We start from the raw sequence: 22,193 nt of genomic DNA, 5'->3' as shown, positions 1-22,193 counted from the left end.
AGCCGATACTCCCAATGTCTGCCTTGGGTAACCATCATGTCAGGTTCAATTCAGAACCGAATTGATGCCACGAGGACAATTTCTAGGGCCGCATTGATCAAGCGGCTCCGCCTCTGGGGCCTGTAGCTTGTAAACCTGATGCACCACCCGGGACGGTCGCACTGGAGTTCGGTGAGCGGTGTGAAGGTCCGGCGGAACTGTGGCCTTCGGAGTCGTCAGTCGGGTCTAGCGTCGGGGGTATAATCCACTTATCCACGGTTATCAGGACCATACACAACTTGTTACTGTGCACCACTCTGGTCATGGCGGCAGCCTGGCAGTATGCACAGTAATTCTAATAGGGTAATGGAGAGCTTGTCCATATGAAGGGACCAGGAGCTGGCCAATGCGCGTATAACCCTGGCCAGGGGATTTCTCCCCCGAGATTGGAAAGCGGCCCGTCATCTGAATAGATTAATCTGGCCCGTTGAGTCGAAATTAGGTTAGATGTGATGAACGTCCAGACAGGGCATTACAGAAGCCACCTTCTCCTTAACTGAGACATTTTGTGGACCGGACATGATTGTATTGGGTCAACCAGGTGGTGAACTTGGCGGCCGGGACTCTCTGCCCTTCGAGAAACCTTGAACATATTGTTGCGAATGATGTGCCCCGGCCATCCCCAAGATTTCAGTTCAAGGGTGATCAAAACAAAACGGGCATGGGCTCAGTCCCTTTTGGCCTTGTGGGTGCCACATTCCTGCCCCCATGTTGAGTAGATTCCACAAGTGCGACATTGTATCGTGACTTGTCTCATACAGCATTACTCCTCCCTTCCTCGCCCCCTCGACCTCTTCAGCGAGCCCCGCCTCTTCCTCATTCTCCTCGTCGCTCCTCATTACTCTCGCAATCACCTTTGCAATGCTGGAGACGAACCAATACAACATGTCTCAGGAACTCTCACACAACGACGTCGATAGGACGGGCTACCCAGAAATGTGTGCTAAAAACGACATCATTCCCGCCCTAATCGCAGCAGCTGCACAACAATATGCTCCGGCCGCATCATCACCATTAAACCCGACCTGCTGCAGCGACAGGGAGTCGAGGAGACAGAGCCGTCGTTCTACAAGACTCAGACCAGCAAGAAGGAAGACCACGGAGACACCCACCGAACGACTACTACGTCGGAAGGCTGCCATTGCGTATGAGCGCACGACAGCCTGCTCATCCCCCACTCAAAACGCCAGCACGGTGATCTGTACCAAGATCTGCGATTCATCGGCAAAGGGGTCGAGCTTGGCTATCACCACGGTGGAGACACCGCCGACAGTGCACGAGACTGGGACGATGTTCCGAGTGGTCAAGGTCGGCGACGTTCGGCATGGCTGGCTCTCCGATGTGGAAAGACAGGCGGCAAGCGACTTCTCCCTGCTACAGCAAGAATCATCCGCCCGGCACCGGCTCCAGATAGTCCTGATCTTGAGTCTCTTGAGCGTGTGCTCAACCTTTCTCACCATCGTTGGGCTCGATTCACTGAGAGGTCACTACCTTGCGCGTCAGATTTGACAATGCCGGTGGGGGAGAGGGAAATCGAGAAGCGAATTTGATTTTGTGTGGAGATCATCGCCTGAGACGAGGATTTGAGTGGGATTCAACTCCATGGTCCTAACTGCGGACCGCACGATGCAAGCCAGCTCTGCTCTGCGCGCGTCGTATGCTATCATAACACCATTTCCGATTCGTACCATCACATGACGTCGTCGTGCGCCTCAAGTTATTGCGACTTCGGCTTGTCCTCCTTCGAGGTGCTGCGTTCAGCATTCTGCTTCTCGATGGCAGTTTCCACCTGCCATATCGCTCGCTCGAGCTCGATTTCGAGCTGAGGCAGGTCCAAAGCCTGCGTCATTATCTTCCCATTGGCCTGGGACAGCAACATCGTTTCTCCACCTTCCGGCTGGGCGTCTTTGGATAGCGTTGGGTTTGTGTTCTTTGGTTCTCCCGGTTTGGCTGTGGATTCAGGAGTTGACGGTAAAGGAGGCTCTTGCTCGGTGTAGACCTCATCGAGCTTGGGAGAGGGACTATGGAGCAGGAGTTTATTCTGGAGTAAGAACTGCAGATGTTTTCCGCCGGCGAGGGCTCGCCAGTGTGACCAGGCGCGGTACACAAGGTAGAAGAAAGGGATATTCGGGATTCTAGCCCGCCCGCGTCAGTATAGACCTCAAGATAGTACAGGCAATAGCACGTACATTGGAACCAGCGCAAATGGAGCACTAATTGGCATTCCGATGAGGCACCAGATGAGCCTGCGCCGATGCAAGGCCTCACGCTCCGTTCCCAGAGCATGAATGACCTCAGTAACTTTGTCGGCCGACACCAGTTTCTGAGGGTACACGACCTCTACTTTGTCGTCGCCCCGCAGCTCATCGTCCTTGCGCTTTGTCGAGAGAGGCGGCACAGACTTCAAGGCCCACTCCTCATACGGGATCCTCTTCAATGCTTGGTTTCCGTAGACGACAACGGTCTTTTGCCATCCTGACTCCTTCTGCTCCCAACCCGCCCATGTTTTGGCAGCCTTGGATTGTATTTTCTCCAGAAATGACTGCTTCGCTTGCTGCGAGGGTGTCACAAAATTCAAGCGGTGCGCGTACAGGAGCGTCCGACGCGTCGATATCGGCAGGAGGAAGATGCGCATTTTTGTCGAGGAATCGCGCTCTAGGGAGCTGGTGGGCGCGGCACTGACTGGTGAGAAAAAGGCTTCCTGTAGCTCAAAGATAGTCGAGAAAGCTAATTGCTCAATCAAGTTACCAGCCTGAATGCAGGTTGATAGGGTGCCATCTTAGATCAAGAGCATGGTTATGGGTGACTCGCGGGTCAAAAGCGGGTTGGGAGTCGGTAGGCGGCGAGGGAGGGAGGCCTGCGAGAAGCTGTCGTCACGACACAAGCTTAGATGCTGGCTGGCGTCTGTTTGTCTGTCTGGAACCTTGCTGGGCCTGGCATAGTGATTTTTTCGAATCAAGCTCCCTCCCTCCCCAATCCTGGCCAAGCAGTGACGCACGGGGTGGATGCTTAGCACTCTTAGATGGTTTTAGGTGGCCCGTGTCAATGCAGGATAGAGGAGATACCTGCGCCTCGAGCTGCAGCCGCTCTGCAGCAGCGGGCCCGCCGGGGCAGGACTCGAAGATCTGCATGCTTTGCCGGGGCGACTTGGCCCAAGTCAGCAGGCCTCCCCCTAGCGTCGGGTCCATTCGAGGTATCTCACTACCACAGTACGACAGCAGCAATCGCGGGGTGGCTGTTCTGGGTGCTCTGTTGCTCTGGGCACGTCTGGGTGCTTTCGCTGGTGCATGTGGATCCTTCGGTTGTTGGATGAGGATAGCCCTGTCCACTATTCTCGCCGAGAACCTTGAAATTGGCATCCAGTCGCGTGCATCACTTGATTCCGCTGCAGACCCGACTAGCCTCCCTCATTTCGCAACGCTGGTCCTTCTCCTACACACAGTACCCGCCAATCCCACTCGTTTGCCTCTGCTTTTGCCTTCTGACCGGCTCTTCCTTTCCTTCTCTGCTGCATGCATTCTTGCTTTCTTTCATTCGTTCACTCAATCAACCAAGCAGTCAGCCTCGTCTGCAGCGCTGGCCACCTAGACAATGTGTTGGCAGGCCTGTGTTGCGGTCCGCTGGATTTGACCAAACCGCTCCGTCATCTTTTTGGGGCCGCGCCTATTTTTGTCGGCGTCAGTGAGCACAGCAGATCGCGGCCATCCCAGCGACGACTCATTACGGGCCGCTCCCGTTGCTGAACCAGAGAGAATCCGCGTGATTGGAATTGCAGCGTTTCTTGCATTCGACTTTTGTGCAGCGTTAATTCATAATTCTTTTTCTTTGCCCGTCCTTCCCGAACACCTGTTGATACCATTGATACCTTCCTTCGATCCCACCGCATGTGCCAGTTGCATAAGCCCAATATTATCTTACGAGGGCCGCAGGAATCATAGTGCACTCAACACCTAGGTAGACACACAAAAGAGAGAAAGGCGCTCTCGTCGCGTCATTCCCCAGTCGACTGCCCTACAAACCAGCATCACAGGACTCGCTTCTCCGTGTTTCACCCCTTGCGAATCTCAGGCGTCACAAGAACTGCTTGACGGCGCCCCTTTGTCCAACGTCGCCTGTCTCTCTATCTCTCCTCCTTCGGCTGGTCTCGGGCCCTTTTGTAATGGACAACTTCCGCCCTGGGACGGGAAGCACTGCTGTTGAAGCCAATTGTGGCAGGTTCCGAAGTCTACCTCGTGAGCCTTCCCAAAGCACATCTCATCCTCAGCTTCTATCCTTGGCTAACCTAGCACAGCGTGGATTGCTTCATATGCGGAAAATGGGCCGCCTCCACCAGAATCACAACAAACTATACCTAACAGACCACCGCATGCCGTACAAGCTGATCACAACAATGCGCCCGCGCCGCCACAACGAAGGGTTTCGAGGGATGGGTTTGTGGCATGGGACGCAGCTGAGCCCGCCGTGCCCTTGAAAAAGAAGCACCTGGCGATGAAGAGAAGACGGCAAACCCAACGGGGCAAGAAGTGGGATCACCTCCGAACAGCCGAGCCTGTGATCATACCGAACCACATGATGCGCTATGCAGACTCGACCTCGCCGTGGACGAACTACGTCCAGGCCTCAAAGTACGGCCGAATACCTGGCGAGAGGTCGCAGCACGTTGACTCGGAGAAGCTTGACGAGTTAATGCCCGGGTTCAATGACGAACGTGTCCCTCATCTATCAGACACCATGGAGCAGCGGATACAGAGGAGCAGGAGGAAGGCACTGCACGAGCAGGTATGGCGCCTGCTTCTTAACAACCCGCTGGTGCCTGCTCTGCTGAGGCTGTTCGTCCTGGTGACATCGGCCATCTCGCTCGCGTTTTCGGGCAATCTCTGGCTGCTGTACAGCGGTAGGGAAGGCGGGCCTGGGGCGACACTCCGCTCTCAATGGATCGTGGCGATCGTGGTGGATTGTATTGTCATGCCATATGTGTGTTATATGACTTGGGATGAGTACCAAGGCCTGCAGCTGGGATTGCGATCGCCCATGGAGAAGGTGTCGCTCACGCTGATGGATCTGTTCTTCATCATATTCAAGTCGGCGAGCACCACACTGGCTTTCGACTCTCTGAATATCAACAACAGTCCCAGGGACCAGAATGTCAAGATGAAGGCCCTGGCTTCATTCCTGCTACTTGGCCTGTTCGGGTGGATACTGAACTTCTCAGTGAATGTGTTTAGGTTGGTCCGCAGACTAGGAGGAGAAGAGGATAGGAGACCGCTCTCTTAGTGTACATAGTAGTTTATCATACAATTCTTAATCTCTGATGAGCCAGGACCGAGTGACTGAGCAACGTCTTGGTTGCGGTGGCGGATCACTGAGAGAACCACCTCAAAATGACCACCTAGTGGCACGTGGAAGATTAATATTCATTGTGTTCACTGATCTCATTGTGTTGCAATATCCCCATGCATGTTGCCATAAGAGAGAAGCCTGACCAGGCTGACTTGAACTCGAGATTCACGTAGTGAATGCATTTCAGCGCCGAACGCGTCAAGAGTGGGTCTGCCCGCCTAGACCCTGCTTCCCTGCCACCTAGCCACCCTGCCATCAGCATTCACCTTCAGCTAGCCGGTCTGTCTACCTGGCCTAGCAGCCTAGGTGCCTGCCTGGGCAGCCTGGAGCCTGGCCCCTGGTTTCTTTCCATCAAGGTTGCCAATGGAATCATACCCACGGCCGACCTTGCCCCGTCGCAGGCATCAAACCACTACCAACAAACTCCCTTTCTCTGTGCCTCCTGCCTCATCGTGCGACGAGGTCAACATCAACAACAATCACACTCCTCGACATTGCAGTTAGAGACAGCGTCTTTGCATTGTCTACTCTCTTTACACGCATCTGCCTCTGGGGACTTTTAATTCTTTCTCGAGGTCTGCTTTGAGGGGCATCTTCTGGCCCGCCAGACGAGAGCCTCCCCCATTCAACTGCCACCATCCATTCCCCTCCAACTTCGCCTCACGTCACCCACTCGACCCTCCCACCTGAACCCACGACTTTCGACATCCGCCATCCAACTCCCCGCCATCCTGCACCCATTACTTCGACCAGTAGCTTATCAGCTTGGCGATTCATCTTTATTGTGGGAGAACCTTCGCATCCCACCTCTCCGACCCTCATTTCCCGCCCGAGTCTCCCATCGTGCCAGAAGGCCCATACTTGACATCAGGGTCTCGACAAAGCGTCGCCACCTTCCAAGATGCCCCCAAGCGGCTCTACCACGACCACCATGCGGTCGACCGCTGGTATGCCCAAGGGTCCTGACCGTGATTCCATTCAGGATACTTGGGGCTACCTCGCCTCTGGCATCACCAAGATTATGACCGATCTTCAGAATGGCATGACCATGGACGATGTGAGTATCTCCTACTTCCTACCGCACGGGCAAACTTGGCTCGTCCTCTGTTGAACTGACCAAACTGACGCGTCCAACCCTTGCGAACAGTACATGGGCATCTACACTGCCGTCCACAACTTCTGTACCTCGCAGAAGGCTCATCCCATGACCAACAGTGCACCCGCATCACCCAGCCTCGGTGGCAATCATAGAGGAGCACACCTTTTGGGGGAGGACCTTTACAAGAAGCTGATGGACTACCTCGACCAGCACCTCAAGGACCTGCTGGACCGAGCTCTGCAACACACGGATGAGGCGTTGCTCACATACTATATTAAGGAGTGGGAGCGCTTCACCAACGCCGGAAAATATGTCCACCACTTGTTCCGATACCTGAACCGGCACTGGGTCAAGCGAGAGATGGACGAAGGCAAGAAGAACATCTTTGATGTGTACACCCTACATCTCGTGCAGTGGCGTGGCGTTCTCTTCGAGAAGATCGACGAGAAGGTCATGGATGCTGTCCTGAAACTGGTCGAGAAGCAACGTAACGGCGAGACGATCGAGCACAGCCAGATAAAGCAGGTTGTTGACTCTTTCGTGGCCCTCGGCTTGGATCCGTCTGACCCCAGCAAGACGACCCTTGACTGCTACCGATATCACTTCGAGCGACCTTTCCTTGAATCAACCAGGCTTTTCTACCAGAGGGAGAGCAAGCAGTTTCTCGCCGAGAACAGTGTTGTGGAGTACATGAAGAAGGCTGTTGCTAGACTCGACGAGGAAGAGGAGCGCGTCAAGCTGTATCTTCACCCAGACATAGCGGTGTCGCTCAAGATGGCTTGCAATGACGCATTGATTAGAGACCACGCCAATCTTCTCAGAGACGAGTTCCAGATCTTGCTGGAGAATGATCGCGAGGAGGACATGGCAAGAATGTATGATTTACTTGCTAGGATCCAGAACGGCCTGGATCCTCTTCGCGCCAAGTTCGAGGCTCACGTCCGTAAAGCTGGCTTGGCCGCGGTGGCCAAGGTTGCACAAGACGCCGAGAAGCTCGAGCCTAAGGTTTACGTCGACGCTCTTCTGGAGATCCACGCACAATACCAGGGACTTGTCAAGCGGGCGTTCAAGGATGAGCCAGAGTTCACGAGATCACTTGACAATGCCTGTCGCGAGTTTGTCAACCGCAACGACATGTGCAAGTCAGGGTCCAACAAGTCCCCTGAGCTCCTTGCCAAGTACACAGATGTCCTGCTTCGCAAGAGTGGCACTGGTGTTGAGGAGTCGCAGTTAGAAGAAACACTGGGCCAGATCATGACGGTTTTCAAGTACATCGAGGACAAGGATGTTTTCCAGAAGTTTTACTCGCGGATGCTTGCTCGCCGGCTTGTCCACAGCAACTCGTCTTCGGATGACGCCGAGACCAGCATGATCAGCAAGCTGAAGGAGGCATGCGGCTTTGAGTACACGAACAAGCTCCAGCGAATGTTCCAGGACATGCAAATTTCTAAGGACCTCAACGCTGGCTTTAAGGAGCACACAAGCGGTCTTGAGGACTCCTCGTTGTTGGATTCATACTACAACATTCTTGGTACTGGTTTCTGGCCCCTGACTCCTCCGTCGACCACTTACAATCCACCAGCCGAAATTGCGGCAGACATTGAGAGGTTCACGAGATTCTACAAGCACAAGCACGAGGGCCGAAAACTGACATGGCTCTGGCAACTGTGCAAGGGCGAGCTGAAAGCCAACTACTGCAAGAACAGCAAGACGCCGTACACCTACCAAGTGTCTTTGTATCAGATGGCGGTCCTGCTACTCTTCAACGAGAACGACCAGAACACGTACGAGGAAATTGCCGAGGCGACGCAAATGAATGCAGAGAGCCTGGATCCCGCCCTTGGAATACTTTTGAAGGCCAAGATTCTTACCATGTCGCCTGAAGATGGCAAGCCCGCCAAGGGCAAGACCTTCCACCTAAATTACGGCTTCAAGAGCAAGAAGATTCGGGTCAATCTCAACATTGGAACCAAGTCAGAGTCCAAGCAGGAGGAGGTTGAGACGAACAAGACCATCGAGGAGGATCGCAAGCTTCTGCTTCAGGTAGGTTTATTTGCCAAATTCGTCCCGCATATGCCCTTGCTAACCCAGCATGTAGTCGGCGATCGTTCGGATCATGAAGGCACGGAAGAAGATGAAGCACCAGCAGTTGGTGAGCGAGACGATCAACCAGATCCGGTCGAGGTTTGTCCCCAAGGTGGCGGACATCAAGAAGTGCATTGAGATTCTCTTGGACAAGGAGTACCTAGAACGTCTCGAGGACGATGAGCTCGGCTACCTCGCATAGACAACCTTGCGAAACACCATTGACTTGTACACTTACAGCTCAACCTTTGAGTCGTGGCTCACCACGTTGTGTGTGTGGGCCTTGCCTGCCTTTTCGTGGAGCGGGAGGTCCTCTGGACTTGATCACTCGAGAGGGGAATTAGATCGTCTTTGCATGGGTTGTCCTCCGCCCAGTCTGCATGAGAAGGTCGGCATTCACCTACATGCGGTGCTGGTATCACGCAGGCAGGAGGCTTGTCAGGTTGTGCGACCCGGATTCGCGCGGCGTTCGATGAGGCAGGAGGGTTTATGAACATGAGCGGCTTGCTGCGCTGCGCAACAGGCTTACGAGGATAGAATGACCCAGTAGCATTTTGGGCGGAATCAAAAATATATGAATAAAACTGCTGCTGGTTCGTAGTCACGGTGACGGATTATCTAAGGAGTCCAGGGGTCGCCTCTCTACATCTTGTAACAACGTGCGACTTCCGAGTTGGCCCATACCTTTCCCCCAGCGCCCTACCTACCACTGGTGAAGTATGTGATGTGGAGCCCTGACCGGCGGCAGGGAAGTGAGATGGTAAGTGGTCAAATAACAGTGTACAGCGACTAAATGGTCAGTCACGCTGCAGAGGGATGAACATGTCATTAGATGTATCTGCGGTGAGGGTTCAGTCATGGCCAACACTGCAGGGAAGAGGGTTTCCAAAGTGCTCTGAGCTCATCCGAATGCGGAGGTGAAATGATTCTTGTATGTGCCACTTGCTGCTACGCTGCCCAGCCCGGAAGTCGTTTGTCGCCACGCGAATTGGGAGGGGTGTGGGAGCGAGGAGGAGCAGGAATCCACGCCGAGCGCGGTGTGAGAGGAACCCCGGGCTCGACCGCGGCGGAGACGTTGAACGCTGCGTGGGGCCGGTAACACCGAGACCTCTCTCTATGCAAGTTCCCATTGCCCAGCCAGGCAGGCCAGGACACTGGCGCCCCGATATTTCCCAAGGTTTCTCCGTTAAAACGTCGTGATCAGCGAAACAAACACACACATGGCCCAAATGGTAACCAAGCCAGGAAACTCAAAAAAAGCCATACACGGCGTGGCCCTGGTTGGCCGGAGGGCGAGGAATGTGGCCCACCACATTCCCGTTCCCCCAGCTGCAGCGGCCTAGACCGCCCAGGGTGGACTCGCCACGATTGAGTGATTGATATGCAGTCGTGAGACGGCTAGTAGGCGGTAAGGTTTCCCATGACTCGCAGCCGTAAAGCATATATCTGCCACGAGCAAGGTTCAGCGCGCGAGTGATTGTTCGGCCGGAATTGCTCAACCGGCTGTGTCCATGCCGAAGCATGCCGCGGAAGGGAAGGAAGGGGCCAATGGTTAGTGGACTAGAAGGCAGTTGACTGCAGCCAGCAAATCGATCCAAGAGCGACCGTCCGGATTTGCCAGGCTGTCAAGACCATGGAGGCATGGCACTGGCACTGGTACTGGCACTGTAATTGGTGTTCAACTCTCGAGTCCCAAGTTGTCTGTGGCATGTGGGACAACAGCCGCCTATGCCACAGATCTCATTCGGGGGTTTCGGGTGGGCCCTATTGCTGCGATTTCAGCCTCGTTTGGGACATGCCTATTTCGGGAGGGCGGCTGCTGTGATTCGACCTCCGTTCTATAGCGACTGGATTGGCAGAGGTCCTGGGTGGACGGGTGGACTGGGCAGGTGGAGAGCGCTCTGCCTGCGGCCCCCTTGGCCGTCTTCAGGGCGCCTCATGCCCCCTTGTCGGGATGAAGCCTCGGGTGGGCCAGGCCCAGAGCAGAGTCTGGCGCAAAACACGTGGCTCGGAGAGCGATCCTGTCTCCCTCCTCGTGCCCTTTCCCATGTGTTGATATATATCCTCCGTAGTCTGTTGCTTAAAAGGGGGCAAGGATTCAGATATATTATTGCCCACGGGCCCGAAACGCGAAGAGGATCCTGTGGACGCTGCCAGCAGCTTGTGTCAAGGTGCTGTAGCCTGCCTGGGCTTGCATGCCGGGATTCTCGCGCTGGCTGCCCGTGCCTTGGCGGCATGGGCGCTGGGCAGGAGATGTTATTCCCGTTGGCATCACCAACTCTTGACAAGGCTGTACTGTGCCTGCGGTGCGTATACAGGCTGGACGCCGCGAGGTAACATGCCCGGGGCAGCATTATCGGACAGTAGTTACCTATGCGGGTTAGTGATGACGGGGCGGGCGTTGTCACAAGCTGTCAGCTGTGTTAGCTCTCGCGGCATGATGTTGACCGGCACCCGAACTGGGATATGTGCTGGTGACATTGTTGCTGGCCGGCGTCGAATTCGGCCGAGACGGTAAACCTTCTGGGGGGGGGGAGGGGTTGGCAGAACTGGCGACGAGAAATCTCAGATCTGTCGTCTCGAGTCAACCGATAGTGTGGCTGACAGAACAGACTCGCAGGCTGACAGAAAAGGCTGACGGGGGGGAAGGCGTTGATACACAGACGGCATAGAGAGTCGAAGGGCCCGACAAGACAAAGATGCGGTACAGATTGGGTAGACGAATGCTCAGATGAACCCCGTCACGTTGGGTGGGAGCGGAGCGCACCAGCTCGGGCAATTAATAATGGCCTCGTCGCAACCGGAGAACGACGCAGCCTATCCGCAGTAGGTGGTGGCCACGACTGGACGGCAGTCAAAGTTAAAAGCAAAACCAACCTTGAAAGGTCCAAACCCAAAACCAGGACCAGAGCAGTGAGCAAACCCCGGGAAATTGAGCTCTGTCCCGCCCTGCCCTGCCGTGTGGGCACTGCCCGCTGGTATCAGCCTCGTCAGCATGTCGCATGTCGCATGTCAGAGGTCGGATCGGATGTGATGTGTCGACGGGAGACGTGCTCAATGATTGAATCGCCCTTGGTGGTACAGCATGGGATGATGACGGTGGTCGGTCAGTGGTCAGTGGTTCAGTGGTCGAGCCAGGAGATGGCTGACTGGGTCTTTCTCCGTCCGCCTGTCTGTCCGTCCGTCTGGGTCTCCTGGGTCTCCAGCCTCGGAGAGCTCCTGCTGCAGCAGGCTGGAGACTTGTGGGCTGGTGTGCCCGTGTGCCTGTGTGTGCCTGCGTGCACTGAGTGCTGGGTGCTGCGTGCTCCAAGCTGCGAGCTGCGAGCTGTGGCCAGGTGGGTCCTCGTCATCTGGGGTCCAGAGAACAAAACTGGGGCCCTGGACTGAGATTCGCCGCTAGGTTCCTAGGTAGACCCAGCGGCCGGGCTGAGCGGTCGGTCCTTGGGACTCCAGCTCGCTGCATTTGCCGGTCAGGACAGACAAAGATACAGTTGCAAGCCTGCACGCGCAGCAGACCCAGCAGAGACCCAGCAGCCCCAGCAGCCCCAGCAGCCCAGGAAAGACTTACCCTCGCCCAGGGCGTTCCCACTTTTCTGACCGCCTACCTGCAGCTGCAGCACCGGGCAGGCCAGGCCAGGCTAGGGCAGGGCAGGGCAGCAGAGCCCAGTGCTCGGTTCCAACACGGTACGGTACCTACCGTCCATCCAGTCTTGGTCCTCGCCTGACTGCTATCATCAACGACCGACCATCCATCTGCGCTTTGCCCTTCCTTACCTTTCCTTCCATCGCACCCATTGTCTCGTCTCGTCAGTTTCCGGTTCCTGTCCCTGGCCCGGTCCCCCACGCTCGAGCCCGTCCTGTTGCTGGATCTTGCGCAACGTGTTTGGAGCAAACAGAAGAGAGACGCTGCCGCCAAGTACAGGTCCAGTCTGGAGTCTGGTACGGATGTACCTGCACCTGCGCCTGCCTGGGTACTGTAGATATCGGGAGGTACTTGTGTAGTACTTGTTCCTCGCCCTGCAGTCCATACCTTGCTGTTGTTGAGACTCGTACTCGGTTCTCGTCATTTCATCACCGAGGGGACCTCATCTCATCACAGAGTTCCCGCAGCTCCAAGCAAGCAAGGAAGCACCAGCGACCAGCATCTGCACCAGCACCTGCACGCCGGCAAGCACCACACACCAGGTCCCGGTTCCCGTCAATTCACCTGCTCGACTTTGTCTCCCTCCCCCCCAGACTGCACTTGCACCGTGCCTGGGTCGTCTAGGTCGGTATCTGCACTCACCCACTCGCTCTGCACAACCACTCCCGAGGTCACCACTGCTCTGCCATTGCCGCCGCCGCCGTCTTGCCAGACCATCCGTCGGATCCTCGACTCGTCATTGGACTCGGGTTGAAGTTTTGGCTCTTCAGTTTCCGTCCTCAACTCGCCTCGATTTGATTCGACTAATACGACACCACCGCCGCCACTGCGTCTGCGTGTGGTTTTATGCCGCCTGCGTCCGTCCAGTCTCTTGCCTCCGCGCCTCTCTGACGTCGTCGGTCTGTCTGTCCAGTTCAGTCTCTCCTCGCGCCCACCACGGGGACATGCCGTCGCATCGCCTTTCTCTACCAGCACGACACAAGTCCGCCACTGCCTACGTGGTAGCCAAACCTGCGCGAACCTGAGGCCCTGACGCAACCCACGATCTCCTTACGACCCAGATACCTGGGTGGCCCCTTCGGCCCGTTCTACCTGTCCATTCAGCAGGTGCCCGCGACTGTTGCCCCCGTCTAATTAAGCAGCCGCTGCGCTGTGCTGTGCTACTGTACACTGTCGTGTAAATCGCCTCGCCATCTCCTAGCCGTGCAGCGCTCTTTCTCTCGCTCTACGGATCCTAATCTGCCCCAATCCCGATAATCTCAGCTTTCTTTCAACCCGAAGCTCCCATCCCGAAATCTCCCAGCGCTGGTTCGTTAGGCCGCAGTCAGTGCAGGCGCGACTAACCAGACGAGAGCCAAACTCAGTCCGGCCTCTGCGGCTAAACCCGACGTCAAGCTCCCTTCCACCACCCCCCGCAACGGCAAGCCCAAGCCCTCAAACCTTACTTACTCTGCTACGACAACTTTGGCCTTTTAACTCAGCCCTTGGCTCGGCGCAAATGGTCCTTGTCTCGTGAAGTGACCTGCAATTGCATCAACTTCACTCGCTCATCCACGCCTGCCATCCGCGCTCATCAATCGCTTCCACGCCCGGCCCGTCCACTCGTGCCGAGACACGCCGTTTGCCTGGAACTTGCGAACAGACCGCTCTGCTCTGCTCTGCTCTGCGCTCTGCTCTTCGCTCGGCTCCAGTCCTCTAATCTGCTCTGCTCTAGCCCTCTCATCACACCAAGCTGGCCACCAACGATCGAGTGCTCCTTGCCAGCTCCGGTTCTCATGGGCGCCTAGTTTATCTGGCTTCCAAAACCCTCGACTCCAGTTCGCGGTATTGTTGTACCATCTTCGCAGCCCTCCCGTCTTGTGAACCCTGAAACGCGGCTCCGTGGAGGGCCACCGAAACCCCACACGATGGGTGCCTGCATGAGCGCAAATAGCGAGGAGACGGAGCAAAAGAAGCGGAGTCAGAAGATCGACAAGGACTTGGAGGAGGACTCGAAACGTCTGCGGCGAGAATGCAAGATACTATTGCTGGGTACGAAAAGGCCATGGCCGATCAAGACGTAATGTGAATTCAGAACAAGCAGACTAACCAGCCTGATGTAGGTTCCGGCGAGAGCGGCAAATCCACAATTGTAAAGCAGATGAAAATTATCCATCTCAAAGGCTACTCGGACGATGAGCTCTATAACTACAGGCCGACAGTCTTCAAGAACCTGATAGAATGTGCGAAAGCGGTTATCAACGCCATGCGCCAGTTCGACATCGAACCTTCGAATGAGGAGAACAGGGCATACTGCGATTACATCCTCGAATACAGCGTCGAGGCCGGACCCCAGGCGATCATGGACTCCAAGGTCGGAGATGCAGTGTTCGCAATATGGAACGACCCAGCAAGGGAGCAATTGATGGATCGGCAAACCGAATTCTACTTGATGGACTCGGCTGAGTAGTGAGTGATTGATCTCGCCCGCAAACCCCAACCTCCCAAAGTCTCCCAAAGCTAGCTTTACGCTAGATGCCAATGCTGACCGTCATGCTTGCAGCTTTTTCGAGCAGGCCCAGCGAATAGTCAGGCCAGATTACCTGCCGAACGAGATGGATGTTCTTCGAGCGAGGACGAAAACCACCGGCATATACGAAACTCGGTTCCAAATGGGACAGCTGAGCATCCAGTAAGACCACCTTGATACTATGCGCGAAGGGGCCCATGTGGTTATTTCCAAGCTGACATGGCACAGTATGTTCGACGTCGGCGGACAGCGCAGTGAGCGCAAGAAGTGGATCCACTGTTTCGAGAACGTTACATCAATTATCTTCTGTGTGGCGCTCAGCGAGTATGATCAAGTGCTGCTGGAGGAGAGTAGTCAGGTAAGCCTCAGTCACTTGTCTTGTAGGACTGCCCGCCTTCTAACACCGACAGAACCGTATGATGGAAAGTTTACTCCTGTTCGACTCAGTTGTCAACTCAAGATGGTTCATGAGAACAAGCATAATATTGTTCCTCAATAAGGTCGACATCTTCAAGCAGAAGCTCGGCAGATCGCCACTTGGCAACTACTTCCCAGACTATTCGGGGGGCAACGACGTCAACAAGGCGGCCAAATACCTCTTGTGGAGGTTTAATCAAGTCAACAGAGCACATTTAAACCTCTACCCTCAGTAAGTGTCAAGGTTGGAGCGTCCGTTGTCCAATAGCTAACGTTAATCGCCTAGCCTGACGCAAGCAACGGACACGTCAAACATCCGATTAGTCTTCGCCGCCGTGAAAGAGACCATTCTCAACAACGCGCTCAAGGACTCCGGCATTCTATAATATCTCACCGAGACTTCGATTTTCTTTGTTGCGGTTGCGGCTTTTCATCATGTCGACGAGCGGTCTTTACCATTCAGTGCATCAGTTCGGCGTTCAGGACGGCAGTGTGTTTGCGGCCCGGCGTTGCGGGGGGCCCTACATTCTGGCACTGCCGTATTTTGCTCTTAGTTGGAAATATTGGACGCGGGCGGTGGTTTCTTCTGTGGAAAACGGCGGGGAAAGTGGCGGCCCAGGACTGTTGTCACACGATAGTAATCTGTGGTCTGACAATGCTGCCCCTCCTATGGGTGGAGGGGGCAGGATGGTTGTTTTATACTGGCAAGGAGTTGGGGCGGGTCATGAAGGGAACGTGACGAACAATCTGGTTCATGATACCTGGTTACGGGCAGGAGGTGAATTGTACATGTATTCAGGGAAGACGCTGAGCAGCCACAGCACGTCAACGAAATAGTGGGATTATTAGCTTAATTCAAGAGGATTGGAACCCCCAGGTCGTGTCGCAGGAATTCAAGCTGGCTGGCTGGCTGGCTGGCTGGCTGGCTGGCTCGTTGGCAGGGAGCGGAGCAGCATCCATGATACGTGAGAGAATCAGCCCACGCTTGGCTGCCGTATTCTCCACCGAGGACCTGTTTCCTCCTTCGCGAACAGGTAGTTTGGTTTGACAATCTCCCCCCACTACAGGAATCGATCGCGTGTCGACGCTCGAGGTTCAAGGAAAGGGATCCACTTTGGGGAACTGACAGCGACCCGCCCCCGCCGCCCACACGCAACCCGTGGAGACTTGTGGGAACTTGGGCAGGTCTAAGTTCGACAACGGCCGAGACAGTGGCCGAACGCCAGCGTGGACTCAGTCAGTCAGTCAGTCAGTCCATCAGTCCGTCAGCCCAGCCGAACGAGCACAGATCACGATGGAGCGAGGCCCGGAGACAACGTGCATTATCTATCGGGCTGCAGACCGTTGCCGGCGGTAGGTGGGGTGCAACTGTACGTCTTTATGTGGCACGCAACCTGTACAATTACGTCTCGTCGCAGGAGCTGTCGCCATAACCATCGCCAGTGCCACTCACTGACCTGCAACAAGCTCCGGCATGGCGGGGTAGCACGGCGAGAGCCCAACCGTCAACTGTTTCGAGTTGGTTCAATGTCTTGACCTTCAACCTGCTCCTTTCCACACCCTGACAGGTAGCACAGCACTTTTCCAACACCATCCCCAGTGCTTGCTGGATGGTGGATGGAGGGGGCCGAGGAAGGGGGGTGAGAGGATCCTCTGCACCTGGGAGTCGTACGAGGATGCTGGACGAGTTGCAGCTCTAGTCTGCCCCCCCACCCAGCATCATCGAGCACGAGCGAGTAGATACGGGAGCCAACTGGATATGGGAAGCCGCAGGGAAGGCTTGCCCCCCTCCCCCCATGCAACATGCAACATGCGACTCTGCCGTCAGCGGTGTGAACTCAATGAGCGTCGTCCTGGCGGCTTAGCAGCGGTCGAGCACCCACCACTTCACCCCGCATTTGCATGGCGTGGCGGGAGAGGTTGGTGTACCCATCATCCAAGGTCCAAGGTCCAAGATCCAAGGTCCAAGGTATAGGCCCCAGGTCCGAAGGTAAGCTCTTACCTGCCTGCCTGCGCGGAATCCTACGCTTCCCGCCTCCAATGTACATGCCTATGCCTGCGCCTGCACCTGCACCTACACCTGCACCTCTATTCTTGGGTGCGGGTGCCCGTCTCGCAGGGGGGGTCTTGGAGGGGTTGAGCGGGTGTGGGTGAGAAGGTACCACGGGTGCGGTTCTGATCAGTCAATGTTGGGAAGATGCGGCGTGCTCGAAAGCAAGCTAGCTGTGCAGGAGCTTCCCCATAACTGCATAAAAGCTCCCCCAGAGTCTCTCGTGTCTGCTATACGGGCTCCTCTCCTGGAACTCTTTTCTCTCTTTCTATTCTTTTCCCTTTCCCAGACCTCGCTGTCTTCAATTGAACTGCTCTCCGTCCTCATCAAGCTGTGCCTGGTCGCTTCGTAGGGAATTCTCCCCCGTCTTTTCCCTTCCGGCATCGCAAGCAACAGCATCGGGCTCTCGTGCTCTTGTGGAATAACCAGGTATGTGGGCTGACTTTCTGTGCAATTGCCGCAACGAGCACATATACATACACATTTACACATTATCTGTCTGTCTGGTCTTCTTGCCTGCCTCACCTTGGGCAGAGTGGCTGCAACATCAAATAAGAAAGCCGGAAAGGGTCCTGGAGGTGGTCAAGTGTGCTGTGTTAGACGTCAAAGCTCCCGAAGGACGGACGTCGATCTCACCACTTTTCTCACCCGCCCACACCAGCTCCTGAAGCTTCACCTACCCCGCCATAGCTGCAGACCACCGCTAGTGCTTCATGCGGGGAGGGAGTTGAGCTTACAGCCAGCAGCAATTCCCAGCTTGCCCTTCGGAATGGACTGCTGTTCTACTTGATAAATGTCTCCTATTAGGCCAATTGCAGAGTATAAGTGCTGACACCGCATCATCATCAATAGTACCCTTGCTTCCATTCCAATGGCTTCAACCGAGCCCCAGAGGGTTCCCCTGAGGGAGCGCCGCCCCTCCACAAGCGCCCCCATCGTCGATATACAAGGCTCTGTAAGCCCGGCTGGTATTTCGAGGCCGAAGCACAAGCGGACTTTTACTGGTTTTGGTGCCGGTGATATCAAGACCGTCGAAGGTGGGGATCTGCCAATCCTTGTGCGGATACTATACCGGAACAGTGGAGCCTTCATTGAAGGGGGTTTCCTGGACGGATGGACCCTTCCCCTGCTATGAGATGACTTGCAGGTGCTGACGATCTTCTGTCTGCGAGCAGCTTCCATTCCTGAGCCCCAGCGCGAGGCCTGGACCAAGCACAAGACCCAGGGCTTCAAGGACAAAGATGGCTTCGAGAACGAGGTCGTACGCCATGTCGAGACCACCCTTGCGCGAAGCGTGTACAACTGCGACGAGCAGGCTGCATACGCTGCCACCGGTCTCGCATTCCGCGACCGCCTGATCCGGGAGTGGAACAAGACCCAGCAGCGCCAGACCTTCGCCGACAGCAAGCGGGTCTACTATCTCAGTCTAGAGTTCTTGATGGGCCGGGCCCTCGACAACGCCATGCTCAACATCGGTCAGAAAGACGTCGCCAAGGCTGGCCTCGCAGATCTTGGCTTCCGCATCGAGGACATCATCAATCAGGAGCACGATGCCGCCCTGGGCAATGGTGGCCTTGGCCGGTTGGCCGCTTGTTTCCTGGACAGTCTTGCCAGTCTTGACTATCCTGCTTGGGGATATGGGCTGCGATACCGCTATGGTATCTTCAAACAAGAGATCATTGACGGATACCAAGTCGAAGTTCCGGATTATTGGCTAGGTCGGGCTCTAAAAACTATCAACTTAGTCTCATGAACCAGTTGCTGACACTGCTTAGACTTCAATCCTTGGGAATTTCCCCGTCACGATGTGACTGTTGATGTAGGTTGATAATCAGTTCCAGAATTGACATTTCGTCCTTTTCCGATATGTTACTAATCGTTCCCTAGATACAATTCTACGGACATGTGACAAAGTCTCAGAATTCGGCCGGCAAGACCGTGGCGAGCTGGGAGGGTGGAGATGTCGTGACGGCCATTGCCTACGACGTCCCGATCCCTGGCTACGCCACACCGTCCACAAACAACCTCAGGCTGTGGTCGAGCAAGGCTGCAAGTGGAGAATTTGACTTCCAGAAGTTCAACTCTGGCGAGTACGAGAGCTCTGTTGCTGACCAGCAACGTGCCGAGACGATCAGCGCTGTGCTGTATCCCAATGACAATCTGGACCGAGGCAAAGAGCTCCGTCTCAAGCAGCAATACTTCTGGGTTGCTGCATCACTATACGACATCGTCCGCCGTTTCAAGAAGTCTAAGCGGGCCTGGAACGAATTCCCCGATCAGGTCGCAATCCAGCTGAATGATACCCATCCCACCCTGGCTATCGTAGAGCTGCAGCGTATTCTGGTCGACGTCGAGGGGCTCGAGTGGGATGAGGCCTGGAACATCGTCACGCAAACGTTCGGGTATACAAACCACACTGTTCTCCCAGAAGCTCTGGAGAAGTGGTCTGTTCCTCTTTTCCAACATCTCCTCCCACGTCATTTGCAGATCATTTACGACATCAACCTTGCCTTCCTTCAGAGTGTTGAGCGTGCTCATCCTGGTGATCGCGATCTCCTCAGCCGGGTTTCCATCATTGAGGAATCTCAGCCGAAGATGGTGCGCATGGCGTACTTGGCCATTATCGGGTCCCACAAGGTGAACGGTGTGGCCGAGCTGCACTCTGACCTCATCAAGACCACAATCTTCAAGGATTTTGTTGAGATATACGGACCAGACAAGTTCACCAACGTGACAAACGGCATTACTCCGCGACGCTGGCTGCACCAAGCCAACCCTCGTTTATCCGAGCTCATCGCCAGCAAGACCGGTAGCTACAACTTCCTGAAGGATCTGACAGAGCTCAACAAGATCGAGCTGTCCGTGAAGGACAAAGACTTCCGAAAGGAGTGGCAAGAGATCAAATATGCCAACAAGGTCAGACTTGCAAAGCATATCAAGGCTAGCACTGGCGTTACTGTCAACCCTGCGGCCCTCTTTGACGTACAGGTCAAGCGTATCCATGAGTACAAGCGCCAGCAGCTGAACATCTTCGGGACAATCCATCGATACCTAACACTGAAGGCCATGACACCAGAGGAGAGGAAGAAGGTCCAGCCCCGAGTGACTATCTTCGGTGGCAAGGCCGCCCCCGGATACTGGATGGTAGGTACCCTGCCCACTACTTGCCGTCTCTGAAGACCATGCTCGTTGCCGAAGAGGCTTCCATGAAACCCCTCCATTGTGACCATAACTAACCATGTATACACATCGCAGGCCAAGCAAATCATTCACCTTGTCAACAACGTGGGCGCCGTCGTCAACAAGGATGAGGACATCGGAGACCTTCTCAAGGTCGTCTTCCTCGAGGACTACAACGTCAGCAAGGCGGAGATCATCGTTCCTGCCTCAGACATCAGCGAGCACATCTCCACAGCCGGAACTGAGGCTTCAGGAACCAGCAACATGAAGTTCGTTTTGAACGGTGGTTTGATTATTGGAACCTGCGGTAAGCAGCCCCTTCCGTGCTCGTACTATTTAAGATGTATTTGATGACTGACTTTGAACAACGCAGATGGTGCTAATGTAAGTTGCTCTTCTGAGTAAGCTCCTTCTGGTTCTAAGTTGAACTTACTGACGCTGTCTTAGATTGAGATCACCCGTGAGATCGGTGAGGACAATATATTCCTCTTCGGTAACCTGGCCGAGGACGTTGAGGACCTGCGTCACTCGCACACGTACGGCTCTCACGCAGTGGACCCAGACCTGGCCAAGGTATTCGAGGCCATCGAGAAGGGCACATTCGGGCAGCCCAACGACTTTGCGGGCATGATCTCGGCGGTCCGTGATCACGGCGACTACTACCTAGTCTCGGATGACTTCCACAGCTATATCGAGACGCACGCCGTCATCGACGAGGCCTACAAGAACCAGGATGAGTGGCTCACCAAGAGCATCACCAGCGTCTCACGCATGGGCTTCTTCAGCAGCGACCGGTGCATCAACGAGTACGCAGAGGGGATCTGGAACGTCGAGCCGCTGCCGGCGGACAAGTCTGAGGGCGCTTAAGAACGGGAAGCTTTGAGGCCAGCCTGCACTGCATGGCGAAGACGCGAGAAGAGACTATTGTTTACAGAGAGCACCTGCTTTATGACATGAAATTCAGTAGCAGCACAGTAGCAACAGACAATATCAATTCTGAAGGGCTTATCTGAGGCCCTTGCGGCGTGACTATGCTGGGGTCCGCCCATGTTGTTGACCTTTTCATCACTTGCTGCCCTTGCTAGTGCACATATTCTGTCTTACCCCGTCAGAATGCCGCCACCGCAATACCTAGCTAACTTACCACTGCCCTAGTAATCCACACCTCAACTCGGAGCACAACTGACTTGGTCCCAACACGCTGCCTGTTGGGTAGCCTCTTGGGGGATAGCCTCCGGTGGGACAACCTCGTATGGGATAATCTCTTCTAGGACAATCTCCGGTAGGATGATTCTCCTGTAGTTTAACGTCTTCCAGGATAGCCTCTCGTGGGATATTAGTCTCATATCAGATAGCCTTATGTTGGATTTCTCCGGTAGGATCAGGCTCTAAGTCTAGTAAGATGATCTGTTACGAGATAGTCCCTCAAGCCAAGTATGGTCTTTCTTCACGGAATAGTGTCCCGAGTTTCATAGGACACCGTCCGGCGCGATGACCCCTTCAAACGATGACTTGTAAAATTACAATATTCCTGTGCAGTCGAGTGTCGAGCACCACCAGGTGCCCTCCTCTTGCAGGTGAACTCGTGCGTGTTGAGGCAGTATACACACAGCACTGTTGTAAGCTAGCAGAGTGGGAGCACTGATCTGGGTTGGATGCCGTGTCGGTTTTGCGAGGGCTTGCGCTGCAGGAGAGGTCCAGGCTTTGATAAGAGCGCTGTGCATGCGTAGTACCGCATAGTGCAAATATTACCCAGCTAGGAAAAGAAAATTTCCCTCCCCACCCCCACGCTGACCCTGATTTTCTTGTTCTCTCTTTTTTGACTCGAATT

General features: G+C 55.0%; 6 protein-coding genes across 6 annotated transcripts; 5 read left to right on the top strand and 1 right to left on the bottom strand.

Annotated features, from left to right (window-relative positions):
- Nucleotides 1-641: 641 nt before the first annotated feature.
- Nucleotides 642-1,548, top strand: J7T55_010118 (uncharacterized protein; the record flags this gene model as incomplete). The annotated part of the gene is made up of 2 exons (XM_053131309.1): nt 642-724; nt 801-1,548. 2 exons carry the CDS (start codon nt 642-644, stop codon nt 1,546-1,548), a joined length of 831 nt encoding a protein of 276 aa, XP_052990544.1.
- Nucleotides 1,549-1,756: 208 nt separating this feature from the next.
- On the bottom strand, nt 1,757-3,170 carry J7T55_010117 (uncharacterized protein; the record flags this gene model as incomplete). Its single annotated transcript, XM_053131308.1, has 4 exons — nt 1,757-2,174; nt 2,229-2,717; nt 2,788-2,906; nt 3,105-3,170. 4 exons carry the CDS (start codon nt 3,168-3,170, stop codon nt 1,757-1,759), a joined length of 1,092 nt encoding a protein of 363 aa, XP_052990543.1.
- Nucleotides 3,171-4,527: 1,357 nt separating this feature from the next.
- Nucleotides 4,528-5,313, top strand: J7T55_010116 (uncharacterized protein; the record flags this gene model as incomplete). The annotated part of the gene is made up of 1 exon (XM_053131307.1): nt 4,528-5,313. One exon carries the CDS (start codon nt 4,528-4,530, stop codon nt 5,311-5,313), a length of 786 nt encoding a protein of 261 aa, XP_052990542.1.
- Nucleotides 5,314-6,280: 967 nt separating this feature from the next.
- J7T55_010115 (uncharacterized protein) lies at nt 6,281-8,765 on the top strand (the record flags this gene model as incomplete). The annotated part of the gene is made up of 3 exons (XM_053131306.1): nt 6,281-6,436; nt 6,527-8,521; nt 8,577-8,765. The coding sequence occupies 3 exons, from the start codon at nt 6,281-6,283 to the stop codon at nt 8,763-8,765; spliced, it is 2,340 nt and encodes a 779-aa protein (XP_052990541.1).
- Nucleotides 8,766-14,113: 5,348 nt separating this feature from the next.
- Nucleotides 14,114-15,518, top strand: J7T55_010114 (uncharacterized protein; the record flags this gene model as incomplete). Its single annotated transcript, XM_053131305.1, has 6 exons — nt 14,114-14,237; nt 14,309-14,654; nt 14,749-14,877; nt 14,944-15,073; nt 15,126-15,364; nt 15,419-15,518. 6 exons carry the CDS (start codon nt 14,114-14,116, stop codon nt 15,516-15,518), a joined length of 1,068 nt encoding a protein of 355 aa, XP_052990540.1.
- Nucleotides 15,519-18,053: 2,535 nt separating this feature from the next.
- On the top strand, nt 18,054-21,229 carry J7T55_010113 (uncharacterized protein; the record flags this gene model as incomplete). The annotated part of the gene is made up of 6 exons (XM_053131304.1): nt 18,054-18,219; nt 18,358-18,875; nt 19,070-20,326; nt 20,438-20,669; nt 20,736-20,746; nt 20,810-21,229. 6 exons carry the CDS (start codon nt 18,054-18,056, stop codon nt 21,227-21,229), a joined length of 2,604 nt encoding a protein of 867 aa, XP_052990539.1.
- Between the last annotated feature and the right edge of the window lie 964 nt (nt 21,230-22,193).

The sequence above is a fragment of the Diaporthe amygdali genome (assembly GCF_026229845.1).
Source record: "Diaporthe amygdali strain CAA958 chromosome Unknown NODE_26_length_719862_cov_65_716256, whole genome shotgun sequence".
Lineage (NCBI taxonomy): Eukaryota > Fungi > Ascomycota > Sordariomycetes > Diaporthales > Diaporthaceae > Diaporthe > Diaporthe amygdali.
Note: the sequence above shows the minus strand (reverse complement) of the source record. Positions and strands in the feature narration are given on the sequence as shown.